The following is a 19954-nucleotide window of genomic DNA, read 5'->3' as shown; positions in this document are numbered from 1 at the left end:
GAGAATCAGAACCTTTTTGCAATGAAAAACACAAGTTGCAAGTTATATTTTGCCCCTGTTCTCATATTCAAGCACCCTGGTTTTTAGGAGCTCTATCACATCAATAGCATGTTTAAAGAACCATTGCTCTAGAATTTTCTCCTCTATACACACATATTTTTGCCATTAGCAAAAAGGAGACTGAGCTTTGATGTGCAAAGGTTTGGCAATATGAAAAAGGACATCTCTCCCCGCCCCCTCCCCAAAACACACACACACACACACACACACATACACAGAAAACTCTATGCAGTGCTAAAATACAAAATCTTCACCAGTCCATCATGGCTCAGTGGTTGAGCATCGACCTATGACCCAGGAGGTCACAGTTTCATTCCCAGTCAGGGCATATGCCCAGGTTGCAGGCTCAATTCCAAGTGTGGGGTGTGCAGGAGGCAGCCGATCAATGATTCTCTCTCATTATTGATGTTTCTATCTCTCTCTCCCTTCCTCTCTGAAATCAATTAAAATATATTTTTAGAAAATACAAAAATCTTCAGGCTCTTCTGCCTGGTCCCTTTGCACAGTATGTGAACTGACTGGTAGTTATCCTCCAAAAGTCCAGGTGTGGGATAAAGTCTGTCAGTGGGACTGAGACCAAGTCCTTCCTTTCCAGCTGGGCCTTGGAAAAAGCCAGAAACTGGGTTTAGGGTTCTGGGGTCTTATTTACACCCACACTCCCTGTTTGTCCTTGAGACAGTTTTGTCACCAGCATGGCCTATGAGGCTTCTCTCTAAGGTAGTAAGTCCATGTGGGTGTGGGGTGGGGAGTTGGGGATTGTGGGTGATCAAAGTCAATGGGGGTCAACCAGACTTAGGCTAGGGCCTCCTATGAATGGGTTTGTGAGATTTACTCCTGACTTGAGACTCCAGGACTGGTGGAGGTGCAGTGGCCTGGATGGATTTCAGAATTGTAATGGTGGACAGACTCAAGTTCTCCCACCATTTGGGGAAACTGCAAACATGAGTGAGAGGTCAGCCAAGCCTGGATGCAGAGGTGAGAGGATGTTATTTACTAACACAACTCTTTCCAAGGAGGGAGTAAACAGACACATTTGGCGTGGGACTGAGGGCCTGGCTGGAGGAGAGGAAAGGACCCCCTACCTAACAGCATTTTTCTCTAAATGCCCCTTGAATTGAGACACAGTTGCCTGGTCTCCTGCAGTCTGTTCTCTGTGAGGAATGTCTTCCCCAGCTTCTCCACTGAGCTCTACCAATTGTTTAGGGATTAACCCTTTGCCATCCAAACTCTAGCTTGATCTCTCTCCATCTCTGTCCCTCCATCTGCACCTCTTGGCTTTGGTGCACCTTTCATTAGCCTAAAAACGACAAGAGAAGTTGAATCTGCAGATGCGTTTTGCATGCACAGTGGAATCACAATCTCCGTATGGGCCTGAGTGCTTTAAGAAAATAGTCTCGCTTCTTCACAAACTCAAGTAGCTTTACTTGGAATCTGTCCATCCAAAAATTTGGTCTGCAGAGTCCAAAGCCAGCTTCCCTGGAGCCTTACAAACAAGCTGGCTGGCAAGGCAGCGCCTCCTACAGTGTCTGCCTTAAGCAATAGGATCTGTGGCCCATTTGCCCCAGATGCAGGGTTTTCAGCATCTGTTGCCTCCTTTCACCCACACTTCAGGGTACACGCAGTTCAGTCAGACCCGCGAACTTCCTAAACTGCTTGCTGATGTCTCCTGTCCCTGGGGTCAGTCATAGTCACACTCCCAGCTCTCCGAGTGTTTGAAACATACAAAGAATTCCCAGGAACTCTGAGGTGGAGGGTGGCAAGGAGACTTCTGTTCCTGGGGGGCCAGGTGAGAAAGCCCAGCTGTGTTTCTGCTAATACTCTCCCCTTGCTGTCTGCTGTAATGGGGACCCTTGGTTTTGACTTGAGGTTGGTTCCTGGGCCAACTCTGAATGTAGCATGTGTGCCTGAGTGATGGATTTGATATTTACACACACCACCCTGATAAGTGCACATGTGTTTTTAACGTTTTGGCTTTCTACACCACAAACATGTCAATGTGGATATGCCTGCACACACAGACATGCTGTCGGGCTGGGACTTGAGTAGTTTTTCTTTTTTTCCTTTTCCTTTTTTTAAAAACTGCCCTCCCAAAGCTAACACCTTTGCAAGCAAAATTTCCCACCACACTGAACAACATTTACTTAATGCCTCCGGTGTTGTTGGAGGGCCACCATCCGGTTGTCCCACCAGGAAAAGTTCTGCATTTTAAAACCAGCAAACAGCCCCAACTACGCACCTTCCTCGGGTCTTTGCGGGAGCCCAGCCGGGCCCGCTGGGAATTTAAAAGCAGACCTCCGTGGCTTCGGTCTTCCTGAGCCCCAGTTTGTCCGGGAAACTACTTGTCTTTGAATTGCAGCTACAGAGAACAAAACCGAAGAGGTGAGCTGCTTGTCTGGAAGGCTGTTGTTTGAAATGAGGAAAAGGTGTAAAAAAAAAAAAGTCTTCATTATCTCATGGGTTTGCAAGTACAGTTAAATTCCTCGCTTCTCCGCGATCCGACGCAAGTTAATTACAGCGTTAAACATTCTCATTATCCACGCAACATTTCTATTTCCCCTTCCTTTATTTTCCTTTTTTCTCTCTTTGTTTCCCTTATTTTATTTCCTTTTTTATTTTGTGTTTTAAGGGGTGTTGACCTGTGTTTAGTTCTAGTAAACCGAACCCTGTTGCAAGTGAAGTGATTGGCTAATTGCGCGGGTGACTGACGTGCTAAATGAGTGCGGCTCGCCGCAGCCCCGAGCTGATTGGCTGCGCGGGAGACTCAGAGGGCTTTGCAACGGGAGCACCGGGCACTCGAGTCCTGCAGCCTCGGGAGTAGGTGCCGCGCTCCCGGGAGCCCGGGCAGCACTCAGGCCGCGCGCTCCCCTCCTCGCAGCAGGCCGAGGGCCGCCACCCGCCAGGGACTGGGCAGGAGCGCGCCGCGGAGCCGGGTCGGGGTGGGGACGGCGCCTTTTGTCGCCGGAGACTCCTGGAAGTTTGTGGCGGGACGCGCGCGGGGAGGCGGCCGAGGCAGCCCCGACGTCGCGGGAGCGAGTGCGCGGAGCCAGCATGGGCAGCGGGCGCGGCGCGGGGGGCCGGCGCGGGGCCGCCGGGGGCGTGCTGCTGGCGCTGGCCGCCGGGCTTCTGGCCGCGGGTTCGGCCAGCGAGTACGACTACGTGAGCTTCCAGTCGGACATCGGCTCGTACCAGAACGGGCGCTTCTACACCAAGGCGCCGCAGTGCGTGGACATCCCGGCGGACTTGCGGCTGTGCCACAACGTGGGCTACAAGAAGATGGTGCTGCCCAACCTGCTGGAGCACGAGACCATGGCCGAGGTGAAACAGCAGGCCAGCAGCTGGGTGCCCCTGCTCAACAAGAACTGCCACATCGGAACCCAGGTCTTCCTCTGCTCGCTCTTCGCGCCCGTCTGCCTGGACCGGCCCATTTTCCCGTGCCGCTGGCTCTGCGAGGCCGTGCGGGACTCCTGCGAACCGGTCATGCAGTTCTTCGGCTTCTACTGGCCCGAGATGCTCAAGTGTGACAAGTTTCCCGAGGGGGACGTCTGCATCGCCATGACCCCGCCCAATGCCACTGAAGCCTCCAAACCTCAAGGTAAGCCCTCCCCCTCCGATGCCCCCGGCGGCTTGGGACCCCGGGATTCGCCGGGCTGCAGCGGAGGCTGCGGGAAAGCCCCTGCCACCCGGATCCCCCGCTGCCGCTCCACCCCGGAGTTCGGACGTGCTCCCTAGAGATTGCTCTTAAGCTGTGCAGAATGATTTTCCACAACTTCCAGTCCGTCCGAGGTGTTGCCTAGCGCCCCTCCCGATCCAGGTGCATGGCCCTCGGGGCTCTCCCGGCAGCGACGGCTGAGCCTCTCCCCTTCCTTAAACGGGGTCCTGCTTCTGGAGCCGCTCTTCTTGGGGTCCAGTCTCTCTTTTCCATACCTAAGACAAAGCCTTAAGCTCCAAATAAAAGGAGAGCCCGTCTCTCCTCTGGGAGAGAACCCAGTCCCCATCGCAGTGATTAACACCCCAGACAGGATGTGCCAGGAGGGAAAAACCCACTACTGTAGAAAGCCCAGAAAGGCCGAGAACATGCTAAGGAGCAGCTTTATTTTCATAGGTTCCATGAGGATTAAAACAAACAAAGAAACAAACAAACAAACAACTTTTCCCTTAACTAGTCATTCAGCCCAGGAGCACACGCTGCAGTTCTGGCTGAGGAAGAAAGTTTAGAAACCCGCGATTTCTGTTTCTGCATCCCTTTCAGGTAACAGTTTGGGAAGGGTTGGGGGATGGAAAGTCTCTTCTTTCTCATTCTTGCATACCCCCTGCTTCTCTCATTTACACAAATCCTCAGGTAATTAGAAAGATAAAAATGTAATTAGTTCATTGTTCATCTCTCCTTGGGGAGTGGGATTTCTGATACTTTCTTAACTGTCTCAGGGACCACCCGAGGTTCCTCGAAGTTCCTGCCACTTAAAGGGCAGTTCTTGAGGGGGGGGGGGCGCTGGAGATCTGGGAGAGGCAACAAAACAAAACAAACCAGCAAAATCCCCAACTTGGTGGCCTTTTATAGGAGTGAATTCAACCCTGAATTCTTTGGAAGCAGAGTTGAGATTTAAGGATGTGGAGATAGTCTGAGATGGGGAGCCATACCCAGGTGTGCTTAGCACAGGGGCTGGTGTCTGGAGGGCTTTTCAGGTGTGGGGCTGGCTGCTTGCTGACTTCACCCATCCTCATGTGATGCCAGAAAGAGATGTCCACTGAAGGGCGTGTTCCCCCAGAGTGAGGGTGGGAGTAGGTATGGAGAAAGGGGCACCCTGAACTTTGAATGCACTTACTTATTCTAGGAAGGGAGGGAGATCAGTCTGATGTATTGATGTTGGGTGGCATGGGTCCCGGCCGCTTGGAAAGGCAGCAGCCTGCCTGCAGTGGCGAAGTCCGGGCACCTCTTGCTCTCCGCTTCCTGGGTGTCTGCACAGGGTTAACCTTTGGGAAGTGCAACCCCGAGAGCTGAGCAATTACCTAGAGCAAACAAAGCACTTTGTGTTCTTCTGTGTGGAGCCATCCCCTGCAGCCCACAGCATTTTCCTTCTTCCCTTCCTCCGCCGCTGCCGGCCACTGGGGGATTAGGATTAGCCCAGCCCAGCCCTGCTCGGTGAGGCTGTGGCCAGCTCTGCTTGGGCCGAGTCCACTCATCTTTCTGGGACAGCTAGTTGGTGGACATGGAGACCTTTGGGGGAATACTTTCTGGGGGAAGATGGGAAGACTGGCTGGGGAGCCTACTTAGGAAGAGGAAAGAATCCTCCCAGCTGACCTCCAAAAGGCTGGGTGTCTTCTTGAAGCCGTTTACTCTTTGGCTGCTGTTCCACTTGTCTGCTTCCTCTTGCCTGGGCCTTTTTGTACATCCTTCCCTCTCCTTCCTCCATCCAAGACCAGCTGCTGAACAGAGAGGCTGTGAGAGGTCCAGTCAGGTGTGGGACCAGGGAATTGGTTCTCCTTCAGCATTTTTGGTGAGAGGCTCTGCTTTGAGAAGGAAGCTGTTCCTCTCCAGCACTACAGCCACTCAGTGGGAGCCCCACAGGACTTCTCTGAGGCAGGATGGCCACTGGAGGTGGAAAGGCTGTGTGTGTGTGCATGTGCATGCATGTGTGTGTGTGTGTGTGTGTGTGTGTGTATTGGAACAGGCTGAGATGACCACACTACTGGTCGTTATAACCTTATGGCTGGTAGCTCCCGAATAAGAACTGGTACTTTTGGATGGCAATAAGTATACATGCACTATTTTATTGTTTTATTCTTAAAAATTAAAACAGTTTTCAAAGCAGCATCAGATCTCTGCATGATTTAGCTGATTTCTGTTTACATACTTAGAGGTATTGGGCCTCCCTTTGTGGACATGTGTTATTAAAGATAAACTTAGTTATGAGAAATGAGGCAAAAGACACCCCCCTCCCCCCCATTTCCCAAAGGCCATGGCCTGAGCCGCATCAAGCATCTGTTATGGGAGAGGCGATGGTTCTTTCCCCAGGAAAGTTATTTCTAAGTCTTGCACTTACATTAGACCTGTCCACTCTGATAAGTTGTTCCCCCTCCCTGCCAGGTTTTACTGATTGAAGTTGTTTGAATAAGCAAATACTTTTAGTTTAGTTTTGTTGTTGTTTAGGCATGTTGTGCATTAAATCAGCCTGGCTGTTATAGTCACAGATCACAGAGGCCACAGTGTGATCATTATGACCAAGAGCCTTCCACAGAGCCCCTTCTCCATGTATCCAGGAGCTGGCTGGGGAAGAACTGCTGTGTACGTGTGCGTGTGAGTGTGCATGTGCGTGTGAGTGTGCATGTGCGTGTGCGTGTGTGTGTGTGTGTATGTGTGTGGGGGGGGAGAGAAAGAGGGGGGAATGTGCTATGTTTGAGAGAGAGGGGGGTAGAGAATTTGCGAGGTGCATGTGTGTGCATTGATTTTTAAAAAATTCACTTAATCCCGACTCTACCTTGGGACTTTCTCTTCTACTTCCCTTTAAATATCAATAAAACACAAAAACGTTTTAGGTTTTGGTTCCTTTGCTTTAAACATTACTTTAAATACACTTTAAAAGGGGTTTTGTTCCACCTCTCAGATGGATGACTGGGTGGATTTCTCCTGCTGAGGCAGCCTGCGGGGCCCCAAGGACAATTGGAGGGGCACAGATTAATATTGCATTACACATTCCTCCCTACTCTGGATCGAGCTGCTGGTGCTCCAGAGTCTGCTGCTGCTCCAAAGTTGGCTATAAGGAAAGCAAGATGGGGGGAAGCCACGTTGAACTCACCTCAGCAAGATCCTGCAGCCCTGAGTGACACTGCTGGCCAAAGGTCACTGATGGCACTGAGGGAAGTGCCCCTGTGGGGAACGCAGTGTGTCTACACCACATGACGTGAGTGTGTGGAGCAGATGGAGACCTGGTGTTTACATTCTGATGGCCCTGGTCCCGCTACTTGTTTAGTCAAGGTTGTTTTCATAGAACCTTGCAATATGATAGCTTCCACTTTTTAAAAAATAAGGAAACAAGGAAAATCCCACAGCAAAGTTGATGCTCCCTCCATAAGTGACAGCGTCCTTCCCATATTGCGGGACTTCCTTCCCCTGCTTTTCTCCCCATGGAAGCAAGAACCATATGTAAGACTCTGGCTAAGTTTTTCCCTTGGTTAGAAACACTACCAGTTTCAAATTTGATTTTCTGTGAAAAGCAAATTTCCAACATCTGGGCCAAAAGACAGTCAGACAGTCTTCTGCTTGGAGTGTGGCTATGGTTCCTGCTGCACTGAGAATCTGGACGGTGTTTGGCTCTGGGTACAAAGACTAAGGCATGTGGTCTCTGCTAGGACATGTAGGGACCCTGCTGGGAAGTTGGGGGGTGGGTGGCCAGCTCTGGGCCGGTTGTGTCCTGGGAGTAGCATTGATCTGGGAGGGCTGTGCAGCTCCCTACCTACCCCCCATCTTGGGAGGCTTTGCTCATTTCACTGAGCCATTGGGGAGCTCAGTGAGGAGGAGATGCTATCCCAGAAGCCTTGGAGAGGGAAGGGAGGGAGCAGGATGAAGAGTCTTATATTTGAGCAGAGGTCACTCAGACCACATCCTTCCTTGAGGTGACTTTCCTTTGCTCCTTAGCTCCAGCCTGGCATGGCCTCTAATGCTGTGCCAAGAATGGAGTGCCCTTGGAACATGCTAATGCTTTCTTCCTAGATCATGGATAAAACTCCACGTGGTTTGAAAGATGGTGACAGTGATGGTGATGATGATGATGATTGTGGTGGTGGTGGTCATGGTGGTAATGGTGGTTGTGTGGTGGTGGTGAGGATGGTGATGGTGATGATAAGCCACTATGCCCTTCTGGGGATTCCACTGTATCACCTTCTCCATGCCCTTCCACAGAGACAATTTATCTCCCCAGGATCTCTCTAGCATTAGCAGCATTTTGGCTTGGAGGAGGCCTCTAGCCCTGGCCTCAGATGCCTCTTCCCCTGGAGCTTAGCCACCTACCAGTGGCCCTCAGGTCAGCCATACACACATCTCTTCAAAGCACTTCACAGTGCTGTGAAAATGCCTCCAGAGAGTCTCCCCCATCCAGCTCTCTCCTCCTATTTGGCAGCTCTTGCTAGCAATTGCCCTTTTGGAGAGGGGTGTTCTGGGCCTGGGGTTAGAGTTCACGAGTTGACTTGAGTTTTTATTTCTTGGCTCCTAAAGAGCCGGTCAGATTGACCTGCTGGGAGTTTGGGAATGGGCAGGGGGTGGGAATTGGATGGGGGATATTTAAAAGAGAGGGGGAAGAACAGGAAACCAACAACTGGAATAGATGTGTTTGGTTTATAAGTCAGCTTTTCCCAGAGACCCACCATACCCCATTAAGCCACAAGTTACAGGTCTGCCTCCACCCAGCCCCAGATATTGTTTCTTTAAATAGGTGTGCCATATTCAACAGCTCTAGCCCCGAAATTTTCAAGAAGCCATATGTCTGCTTATAGCTTTAGGTTGTGGGCTTTAGGAGTCTTCTTTTTGATTTTCAGGTTGCCCTTCAGAAATTCCAGAAGACCTTTAACTACTTTCATTCTGGTCGTGGGCTGATCTCTTTCCCAGGGAAGGCTTCTTTCTGCACCCATTAACCTCATCACTCACAGCTCCTTTTTCTCCTCCTCTCCCTTCCTAGGCACAACCGTGTGTCCTCCATGTGACAACGAGTTGAAATCTGAAGCCATAATTGAGCATCTCTGTGCGAGCGAGTTTGGTAAGAAAGCATCCCTGGCTGCCTTGGGGAGGTTTGGCATTCCCTGGTTCCTCCTGGCCCGTGTCCCTGCTGAACAGAGCCTGCTGATGCATCTTTTTGGGGGCGTTATGTTCTCTACCTCCAGCCTCCCTTGTGGCTACTTTTCTCAGGCAGATGGAAGACTAGACAGGGTGGGGATCCGGGCGGTTGTTATTAAAATCAAACTTTGCTTTTGTCCTTCTGTGTGGGAGGTCCCTGGACAGGTTTTTGGCGACCTTCTCTAGGAGCAAGGGAGGTAGACTTGGGGACAAGTGAACAGGAACTAGGGGAAAACACCACTCCTTGGACACTATCAGGAGGTACAGCGGGCAGTTAGGGCTGGTCTTCTCTCCGCACCGGTTCTTTCTCCATCCACCCCTAGGTGTCAGCATCACTCTACCCAGGATCTAAAATGGCTGGTGGCTGGGTGCCTTCCTAGGGAGGTGAGTCCACTGTTAGGGCATTCAGAGAAGGGGCCCCTATCAGGTCCTTCCAGGCAAAGAAAATTGACACCCCACAGTACTGGGATTTAGCTTCTTTTTCCCCAAATCACTCTGGGTTTAAAGGGAATTTCGAATCAGCACTTAGAGCCCAGGAGAAGGGCTTGATGTGTCCTGGGCAGCTGATCTCAGGTGACCTTTCAGGGATGGTCCCTGGTGGGGATGTGGTGGAAGACCCGTGCTCCAGACACTCTGGGCGTCTCTCCTCTGGAAGAAATAAATGTTCACCACATCCATTTGAACGGCTGACTCCCTTGTGCCTGCCTCTATTTTATGGTTTGGGCCAGGCCTGCTTTGCTAAGGACAGGTTCAGCCTGACGCGAATAGGGGGTGCACTGTATCCCTGAGGCTGGATTTTGTACAGAATTCTTACCAGGAAAAGCATAACGGTAGGTAATGTGAGTGTGCCCTTTCAGAACCACCTACTCCGTGTTTCATTAACCAAACATCAAGTACACGAAAGGGCCTTGTACTGGCAGAGTGCCACATCTGAATGAGCTGCACACGTATGTGCGTGCACACGCAAGTTAAAGGACATTGTACATATGACAGATTTGCCATGGTGACTGAAGACACGTTGGGGAATTGAGACCCTTTGCCATGGAGAGCTTCTTGAGGAGGGATGTGTTTTGCATGCTTCATTTCTTTCTTTCTTTCTTTCTTTCTTTCTTTCTTTCTTTCTTTCTTTCTTTCTTTTTTTTAACATATTTTTATTGATTTTAGAGAGGAAGGTAGAGAGAAAACATCAATGATGAGAGAGAATCATTGATTGGCTGCCTCCTGTACGCCCCACACTGGGGATCAGCCCACAACCTGGGCATGTGCCCTTGACCAGGATCGAACCTGGGATCCTTCATTTTGTAGGCCGATGCTTTATCCACTGAGCCAAACTGGCCAGGGCTGAATGCTTCATTTCTACACTAGGTGTCTCTGTCTGCCTCCTTCATCCTTGGGGAGGACAGCAGGACCTCAAAGATTTGGTCTATTCTGCATTTTGCTGCTTGTGTTTATCACACACTTTTCCTTGTTGTCATCTTAAATGAACGCAAATGAAATTGTTATAGAGGGCTCTGATTACCCTGCCATCTGACCGTAGTGACATTTGCTTCTTGATGGCCACACTCTTGCTTTGTCAGGAGGTGTTCAATGCTAGGCTGAGCCTGGTGGGTCTCCTGTGATAAAGCCTGTGGGTGTGCAGCCCCTCACTGCCTTAGCAACAAGCTTTTCATCCACATATGGGATTTGGGATTTCTTCCCAAAGACGCCTTTGGATATGGAGAAAAAGGACATAAAATCACTCAGAAATCCTGATGAGAAGCATTTTGCTACATGGCTGGGGCAGGAAGAATCTGCTCACGTATGGCTGTGTTCCTGAAGGATCCTTAGGAGAGATGACTAAGGGGCCACTCTTGTAGATTTCATTGATCCTCTTCAGCTATTGTAAATCACCACACTCACTTTTAGAAATTGGCCCCCTGGCATTTCATCAAATCCAGGGAATCATATTAAACTCTGAAAGATACTATATTAGCTGATGTGAATGCTCATGTGACTTCTATCAGGCTCAGCTCCTGAGGGAAGAGTGATGGAAAACCCTGGAACTGAGTGGGGAGGTGACTGGCAGGGGGTGTCTTCCTGGTATGGAGCTCAAATCCAGTGCATCTAATTATTCATTGATTCACGTGTCTATTCATTAAATGTTTCTTGAGTGCAAAGCCCTGTGCTAGATGCCATATAAAGAATACTTACCTAGGATAAATTAAAATTTAACTTTAAGAAATTTTAAATCCCGACCAAACACTAATCAATGATTTTTTTTAGACTCTATGGAGTCATTTTATAACTCACCAGCTGAAGAGAGGGGCTGTGGGGACTCAAGGCCAAAGTTAATGCCAAGGAGGTGTGAGAAGAGAACCATGCTTATGCCCCATACCAACCTGAACTTGTCATCAGGTCTCCTCTAATCTCCCCCAATTACCCGCCAAAATTCTGGTAACTGGGGGCTTTGTGGCAATTAGTGACACTGGAGACATTCCCCAGAGGTGAGCTGAAGAGTCAAGCCTTGGGAAATAATTTGAATGTGAAAGGTTGACCTTATGGTGTAGGGTAAGAGTCTGGTGCTCAGGTAACTCACCTGGGGATGGACATCTTTTCCCTAATATGGTAGGTGCCTACTAAGTCAACAAGCACCTGCTCACGGCTTCCAGGAGAGAGGGCTCTCTATCTTATTTTAATAACCAATCAGGTCTTGGTGAATCTGAGTGATTAGCTGTTTGGTACTGTGTTCTTTTAGCTCTGAGATTATTTTCTTCTTGGGTTCATAGAACTTTTGACTTCCTCCCGGAACGTACAGGTCATGTTATCAAGTTCACTTATTTCATAAATAAGGAATCTGATTTTCTCAACTGGAGTTCTTTGACTCTCTGTCACGTTGCCTTCCTCTTTAAGAAAAGACGAATGGCCACTGGACTTGGCCATAGAGACGTTTATCTCTCCAGCATGGGTGTGGTATATGCCGGGCCTGTTTGATTTGGATGCAGAGAGACTTTTAGTTTTTTTATTTGTAATGTTCTTCTAAGACAATAAGTAGGCTTCCCGCCTCCTCTCTGCAGGGGCTGAGCCTAGCTCTGCCCTTCTCAGCACCCTGGAGAATGCAGCCTTGTGGGGAACTTGTTCTGAGCTGAGTTCATTTCAAGTAAGTGAGGCATTTTGCTTACACTGATGGGATTCAATTAGGAAACAAAGACATTCGGCAATGTAAGCTGACACACAACAGAAAAGAAAAAGAACATTTTACTCCCTTCTCCAGGGATCAAACTTTGCAGTAAGTGGCCCTGACATCCCGGATGGGAAGACATCAGGTTGTTGTAAGGCTCTCTGTGAGCTCCAGGAGCAAGGGGCGCATTCCTTCTGGGTCAGCACGCACACTTGCCTTCCTGCCAACACGTCCTCGGACTCCTGCATGGCCTACCATCCCTCCTCCTTCTCAGGCATTGCATGTGTAACTCTGCCTGGTGTGCTTGGCTACCAGTCTCTCCACCCCTGCGCTGGACCCCCTCGGTTCAGAACACATTTTTCTCCCCCAACAGGGAAAAGCATCAGTAGAAACACCTGTGTGCTGATGCTCAGGAATGCAGTTGGATCAGCCTGGATCAAGCAGCAGATGGGGGAGAGCCAAAAGTTAGGTGGTGCAGTTTCTGAATTCAAGTTGGTGGCCAGCCTGCGTGCAGTGCTCAATTTAGGATGTCCTGATCTGCTTTTTGTCCTCTGGTTTTCCTGCTGCATGACAACAGGGTGCTGCTCTCTCCTGTTATGCAGGCCAATATAGTATTGCAAGTGGCCACACTAATGAGCCTGCTGTTGGTGACCCAGTGCCCATGGCCGTCTTCAGGTCAGCTTGTCCCAGGGGTGTGAGGATCTGATTTATAATTGCTGCCAGGTTAGAACCCCACCTCTGGCCACTCACTCTAGCTTCTCCAGTATCTGCAAACACCCTTAAGCTTTTCTGCTGGAAATGTGCATGATGATGAGACAGTTCAGAGCTTTCTTTTACCGGCTTCCACAGTTTTCTTGAGCTTGGGAGTTCAGTTGACAACTTCTTTAGCCTGGTATTTTCTCACTGTGGAAAAAGATTTCTTTGCCCCCAGAAATTTTCCTTGCTTTCTGTAAGGATTCCCCCATCTGCCCCCATTTATATGTTTCCTCATAAAGAGTAAAACCATACTCTTGCAACACTAAAAATGAGTCCAATAGGAAAGCAAAAAAAAACCCAGCTCTCACAGTTAAGTGTTTGGGAATATTTCTAGAAGAAGGATGTTTGAAGGTTCCCTGCACCTTCGCAAATCTGTTCTCACTCCTTTTCCAAGGTGTCTTGGCTGTGCTGCTGTTCGGAGACAGTGTTTTACGCTGAAGGGCTGTTTGATCTCTTGCAAGAGTAGGTGCAGCCTTTCCAAACTAAGCCTGGAGTTTCCTCCCACAGAGGAGGAAAACTGGCTGCCAGCAAGATAATTGCAACATCTGTAAGCTGCTTGAGAGCAGGGTCTGTATCTTGTACCGTATGTTACTTAATACAAGATTCCCATTAATTGTGAGATGCACTATTGGTTTGGTACCACTAACAAAGAAAACATAGTTTGTGTTCAAATGTAATGATAATCTGTGTCTTAGAAAGAACAGAACAAGGTCTGCTTGTACTTAGAGCCTCTGGCACTGTGTCTTAGACATGGAGGCACAATTAAATGTTTGTCAGATGAGAATATGAGGGACACGGGATGGCAGGGATTTGGGAACTGGACTTCCTTTTTTAATAAAAGGACGAAGGCTCCTTTCCAAGTGAATATGTGCCACTTGTTTATTAAGTCCAAGGAAAACCACATGCCCTGTTTGGGGTGACTGAGGGTATATGTAAAAGAAAAAGAAGCCCTAGCATTCAGAAATCTAGTTCAGTCAAAGTAAAATTGAATAGACACGAGAGAAGGGAAACAACGGCTTAAGGGTGTTTGCAGATACTGGAGAAACCGGAGAGAGTGGCTGGAGGTGGGGAGAAGGGTAACAGGCAATCTCTAAAATACATAATCCATCTATAGTCAGAAGGAGTTGTGGCATCTCATGTGAGAGAAGAGACGGGGTTGGGCACTTTAAGTGCCCTGGAAGTGTAATGCCCAGCTCACTGCCCGAGACCAGTCTAGTCTTCCCGGGCACAAGGTGGACTGGACAGTGCACAGACCTCGCTGAGCCAGGAGCCTTCCAAGCCTTCGAGTTGGCCGGCTGAGTTGTGATGTCATTCCTGGCTCACCCACAGTCTCAGATAGGAGAGTTCCTGAATAGATGCCAGACCTGGGGTCCTGGCCAGACGAAGCAGGTCTTGAGCAGTTTGGATTGAGGTCAGATTGGGAGCACCTTGCACTTGGAAGTCACGTTGAGGAATGGAGGAAAATCTGGGGAAAGAGCCCTAGTTCCCCCATTGGTGAAGGTGGTGCATCCCATCTCCTCTCATTCCTTCTTATCTATACCTGTCGCTAGAGGACAGTTAGATAAAGCAAATTTCAATGAGAAGCACTTCTCTTTAGCATCCTTGAACCTGTGAAAGCATATTTAAGTGTGAGAAAGTACACAGAAACCCAGGATCCATGGGTGGGCATGGCGTTCTCTGGAACTGAGTTCAGCCCTCTCTCTACCACTAGATGAATACTCTGCACCACTGGGCAAATCTCTCAACCTCTCCAGCCCTCAGGTTCCCTTTAAGAAATGACAACTGATAGCCAGGAATAGGTTTTGGTAAGGAGCAGATGAGCCAGTGGGTAAGGAACCCAGTGCTGGGCCCGGCACACAGGGTGGACTCACTGAACATTCATTTTGGGGCTCTCTGCAGGTACAGCAGTAGCCCAGCGACCTGTCCCTGGCATTGGAAGCCCCCCTTCGTGACTCTCACCAGAGAAGTGAGAGGTGCATCTCAGAAACTCTGCTCTCAGCTTATTTATCGAAATCTTTCCTGAACTGAATTCTGGTTTCAGACCTTCCCCGTCCTTGCACCGTGCTGGAATGGTGGCTTTTCTTTGTACTAAGACATAGCTAGGTAAGGGCTCGGTTGGTTCAGGATTGGCTGACACGTGACTTCCCCCTCTTTGTGGTGAAGTCCAGGTCTGACCTGGGGATGGTCGCCAAACGGTGATGTACTCTGCAACCTGTGATTCTATAATTCTCCGGGTGTGAGTAGCCCTGCCCAATTGCCTAGCCCTCATCTTTAAAAAAATTTATTGTGGTGAAATGTACATAATATAAAGTTTACCATTTTTAAGTATACAGTTTAGTGGCATTGAGTACATTCCCATTGTTGTCAATCGTCACCCCCATTCACTTTGGTTATTTTTCATCATCCCAAATTGAAACTCTACCCAAACACTAACTCCCCAGTCTTCTCTCCCCTCCCTCCCAGAAACCACCATTCTACTTTCTGTCTCGATGACTTTGATTATTCTAGGTACCGAATATAAGTGGAATCCTACAGTATTTATCCTTTTGTGTCTGGCTTATTTCACTTAACAAATGTCCTCTTTATCATCTGATGTATACACAAACTATCATGGAGAAGGGGGGGGGAGGAGGATTTGCCCTCCAATTCACCCCTGCTATCTGAAGCCTCTCTGAGACTGGCTGGAGGAAGAGGGGTAAAGGATGAGCTCGGATAGAGGGGCTGTTCGTAACCCAACAAGGGGCCCATTTCTTTGAGCATTGTCTTGCTCATCTGTACCCCGTCGTCATGTTGTCATTAGATCTGCTGAGCATGCTGGTGCCTCAAGATCAGCCAGTCCAGGGCTTTTACCTAAAGGCTGAGGAAAAGAAGGCTCAGACAGAGGAGTTAGCCAGTTGATTGCCCAAGGCCACTCGGCCTGGCATCCCTTACAGGTTTTGTTCCCATCAGCACCAACCTGGGTAGCCAGTCCAGATTCCATACCCTTCCTCCTTCATGTTCTCTCATGCCCATCACATTTCCATCCTGCCAGGAACGGTGGAGGAAGCGCCCTGGGGAGGGAGCGCAGGGTGTTCCTTCACGACTTCAGAGTTTGTGGAATATACATGGACTGATGTCTGTGCCTAACACATAGAAAGGGCTCAGCAGTCATTGGTTTCTTCCTTTGTGGAGAGAAGCAGGTAGTACAGTAGGATATAAAGAACATATGCCTCGGGCCAGATGGGCTTGGATTAAATCCCAACCCGATAAACTGAGCAACCTTGAGGAAGTCTCTCAACCTCCCCGAGCCCATCCCCTCACTTGTAAAATGTGGACGGCGATTCCGGTGTCACTGTGGGGAGAACTGAATTAATCAAGTGTGTATAGTTCCTGGAATATGGTGGCTGCTTCATCCCTAGTAATGTTCTCTTCTTATTAAAAAAGATTGTTTCAGGATGGAAATTAGCCCAGGTAGGAAGAGCCTGGCACTAATGAAATCATCTGGTTTGCAAAAAAAATGTTAGGACATGGAACGGAATGTCCCGATTAATTCTCTGGTTAAAAGAGGATTATGCTGAAGAAGCCTTTTAAAAAGCGCATTTGGAAAAGCTTTAAAAGTTTTATGCAACTTCAAGGTGCTGTAGTTAAAAAACCAAACCCAAACCAAAACCAAACCAAAGCAGACAAAAAAACACACAAACCCTACCTACCAGCAGTTTTAGTTAGATGCCACCCTTACGTCATCGTAAAACTGGATGTCATCAGACAGTCAAGCCTGCAGAACACAGGGAGCTTGGGCTGAGTGTAGACCAATTCTAGGACATGCTGACCCACGTTTTTTCTTTGCGTTTTTGTGTGTTACTTAGAAATCTTATTCCTAATAGGAGCTTTTCTACTCATAATTTATTGGGGCCTGTTTAAGAGGGACTTAGACCTTGTGTGTTGAACTTCCCTCCATCCTCCCCTTTTCTCAAGCAGTATCTTCAGGGCACTTTTTAATTTCTTTTCCAACAACTGCCTTGTGATGTTTGATAGGTACTCCTTTGGACTGAAAAACAGGCAGCTGAACATTTAAATATTGGTAAATTTTGTCTAATTTTGCAGAAATGAGCCAGAAACTCCAGTCTGTATTTTTTTTTTTTTTTTAAAGGAGAACAAATGGCCACAGAAATGTCAGGCCCTTGCCCTGCCTCAGCCTGCTTGGAGCAGCCAATTAAACATGCATTAGCTTTGAAAGGCTTCTCAAAGGCCTATAGATTGCGCTCAAAATCTTTGTTTAGTCTTTCAGGAACACTGTCACATGGGTGATTTATCAAAGCAAGTTGTTTATGTGGCAGTAAAATAAACTCTGGGCCTGTTCAGGCTAAGATTTCCCGTGAATTTCTACCAAGGTAAACACTGCTAACTGGCAGGTTGCAGATTCCGTGTGAAAGCCAGACACATACAATAAATATTTGAGCTATAGCTTTGCCGTGTAAGAGGACGGGCCTGTCACTCGCGCTGTCACTTTCCCTGTGCCGCGAGGACCTGGTGCCGCAGCCTGGCCGCTGGGCCGCTAGGAGCAAGAACTGGCAGCGCCTGTGTGTGCAGGAGCCACCCCTACTGCGCGGGCCTCCCCGGGCTTGAGTGCCACTTAATGCTGGCACTGGGGACTTCCTGGCTCAGAGGGGACCAGCCTCAGACGGCTTCCCTCAGCATCGCGTACACAGCCGGTGATGAGTTATGAGGGACGTGAACCAGAAGCGGCCGGCTTAGGTTTCTTTGAAAATAGACATTTGTTGAACCAAATTGGCAGGGGACTGGGGTGTGTTGAGTGATTTGGGAGCTGGGGCCAGGGCACGGTGGGAGGGGGAGATCATTGTGAATTCTGCTGAGCTGGAATTCTAGTGCCAGAAGGGCCGAGGTGCTTCCCCGGGGTCCCCGGCTTTGCTCACTGGTGGTGGTCGTGAGAGATCCACTTGAGAGTAAAGAGGGTGGGTCCTGCTCTGTGGGTGCTGCAACGAGTACCCAGGACCATCTGAGTGATGAGTGAATGAACAAACAGAAGGGGATGATGGAGAAGAGAGGAAACAAGCCTTCTCCATCTTTGAATGGAAGCTGTGGTGGTCATTGTTCATAGTGGCTTTCTAGGGAGTGGCCACTGAGTTATAAACCACTTCTTCTCAATCTCAGAGGCTGGAGCTTCCAGACCACCGTTCTTGGTCAGGACCGAGTTTCACTTAATGCAGGACTGAGTTTCATGGTGTTTGTGGGTACCTTCTGTAACTTAGGTGCCACCCTGGGCCCCTGCCATGCCGACCTCCGTGCTGGGTCCGGGAGAGGAACCAGGACCCTGGAGAACAGGTGACGTTTGTGTCTGTTTGATGAGGACTTTTCAGGTTGGGCTCGTGTGCAGGGCATCTGTGCTCAGGGTTGAGTCCCGAGAATAAACGGCCTTTCCAGGTTGGGGGTGTGAGGCCAGGCTGCCTGGCAGCGCTTAGAGATTGATGTGCAGGTAACAGATGCTTACTGGCTTGCAGATATTTAGGGGAATAAAGGAGTGCTTTCTGCAGGGCAGGCATGAGGGAAATCATTTACAAATTCTGAAAGGATGTCTGTGAGTTGTACAGAGATGCCCACAATGTGCTTTGGCAGTGGGGAGGCATTGGGGACCAGCTCCCTGAGCTGTGTTCTGGCTCCGTCTGGCAGGATTCTGAGCAGGGTTTTGCCTTCCTTGTTTTTGCTAGCCCTTCCATCAGCATCTTCCCAGGATACTTCCTCTACCTTCAATGTGTTCTCCTCTGTGTGAGCCCTTTGAAACTTAGTTCACACTGGTGTGTCTTCCACAACAGATCCATTCAGCTCCTGGGAATGGCTTTGGGGCTGCAGGTGACCCCAAACTCTGTGTCTGGCAGCAGAGCTAGGAACGGGGGCCTGGAAGAAGCACTTTAGACCCTCAGAACAGCTGGCACCCGGGAGAGTCCCCTCACATGCCTCCACATGGGGCAGCGGTGCCAGCTGCCATGAACGCATGGGCCTTGTATGCAGGCACTTGGTCTGTGGCAGAGGTGGCCCTGCTTCCAGGCTTCCTCAGTTCTCATCGCCGAGCGGAGGGACCTGTCCTGCAAGAATTTAAGAATCCGGTGGATGAGGCCTGCCTTGGCCATGCTCGCTTGTCTCTGTTCCTGGTGATTTCAGACCCTCTAGTGCAGCGGCTGCTAACCGGTGGTCCGGGAGGTCCGCGAAAGGTTGGCGACCGCTGCTTTAGTGCATGGTCCCAACTCCCCGGCCTGAAGAAGGAAGGGTTTTTTCTTTTTGGGGTGGGGACTGGAGAAATTCAGACAGGTTTCCTCGAGGAGAAAAGTAACCTAACTCAGGCTCAAGATTAATGGAGAAAGTAAAGAAAGGCATTCCTGGTGTCAGGAGATGGGCGTTAGAAAAGGGCGTGAATTTTCAAAACAGATAATAATTCTTAAAGTGACAAAACTTAACGCAGCTAAATAAATGCAGGAAAGAAAGTCACATGTCTTTTCTGACTACCAACGCAGCATCCTGTGTAAGGGCTAGTCCCAGCCAGAAATGTGGGGTCTCGAAGGCTGACTTGAGGTGTGAAGAAGAAAAGTTGGTCTTCTGACTCACACCATTGCCTGTGTGCCCCACTGGGACCACTTCCTATGAATGGGCAGCAGTTAGAATGAGCAGGTGTGGTTACCCATTTACTGTGGCCACGGGCCTGAGTCAGAGACACCACCTGGTGGGGCAGGGATGCAGGAGGGCAGGAGGTCTGTCAGTAAGAATTGTCTGCTTTGGGCAAGGTGCTGGGAAGTGGAAGGGCGACACTGGGCCGATGAGGGCAGCCTCTAACCCCCAGAGAACCCGCAGCCCCCTCCACCCACAGGGAGCAGGGCTAACTGGAGAGTTAGTCTTTGTTCTGAGATTCAGAGGTGCAAGGTGCCAAATGCCAGTTACCCAGCCTCTCGGGTTACAGCTTCTTCACTCTAAGCACGTATTCACTTAAAAACAGGTGTATGATGTGTGCGTGTGTGTGTGTGTGTGTGTGTGTGCGCGCGCACGCATGCATTTTCTGTTGAAAATCTATCTGCAGGAGGTGCGCATTCTTGCACAGATTTAATTCAACAGACGATTGTTGGGCTTCTACAGAGTACAAGGCCCTGCTTATACTTTACACTTCATATGCT

General features: G+C 49.3%; 1 protein-coding gene across 1 annotated transcript in view; it reads left to right on the top strand.

The window, feature by feature from the left end:
- Positions 1–2853: 2853 nt before the first annotated feature.
- Positions 2854–19954, top strand: part of SFRP1 (secreted frizzled related protein 1) — a 40569-nt gene continuing 23468 nt past the window's right edge. Inside the window, exons 1-2 of the mRNA XM_080660998.1 lie at positions 2854–3652; positions 8730–8807. Coding sequence (XP_080517124.1) covers positions 3109–3652; positions 8730–8807 — 622 coding nt within the window. The 5' untranslated portion in view covers positions 2854–3108. The remainder of the gene's footprint in view (positions 3653–8729; positions 8808–19954) is intronic.

Source organism: Plecotus auritus (genome assembly GCF_963455305.1).
Source record: "Plecotus auritus genome assembly, chromosome: 3".
NCBI lineage: Eukaryota > Metazoa > Chordata > Mammalia > Chiroptera > Vespertilionidae > Plecotus > Plecotus auritus.
The sequence above is the reverse complement of the archived record's forward strand: the minus strand, read 5'-3'. Positions and strand labels throughout refer to the sequence as shown.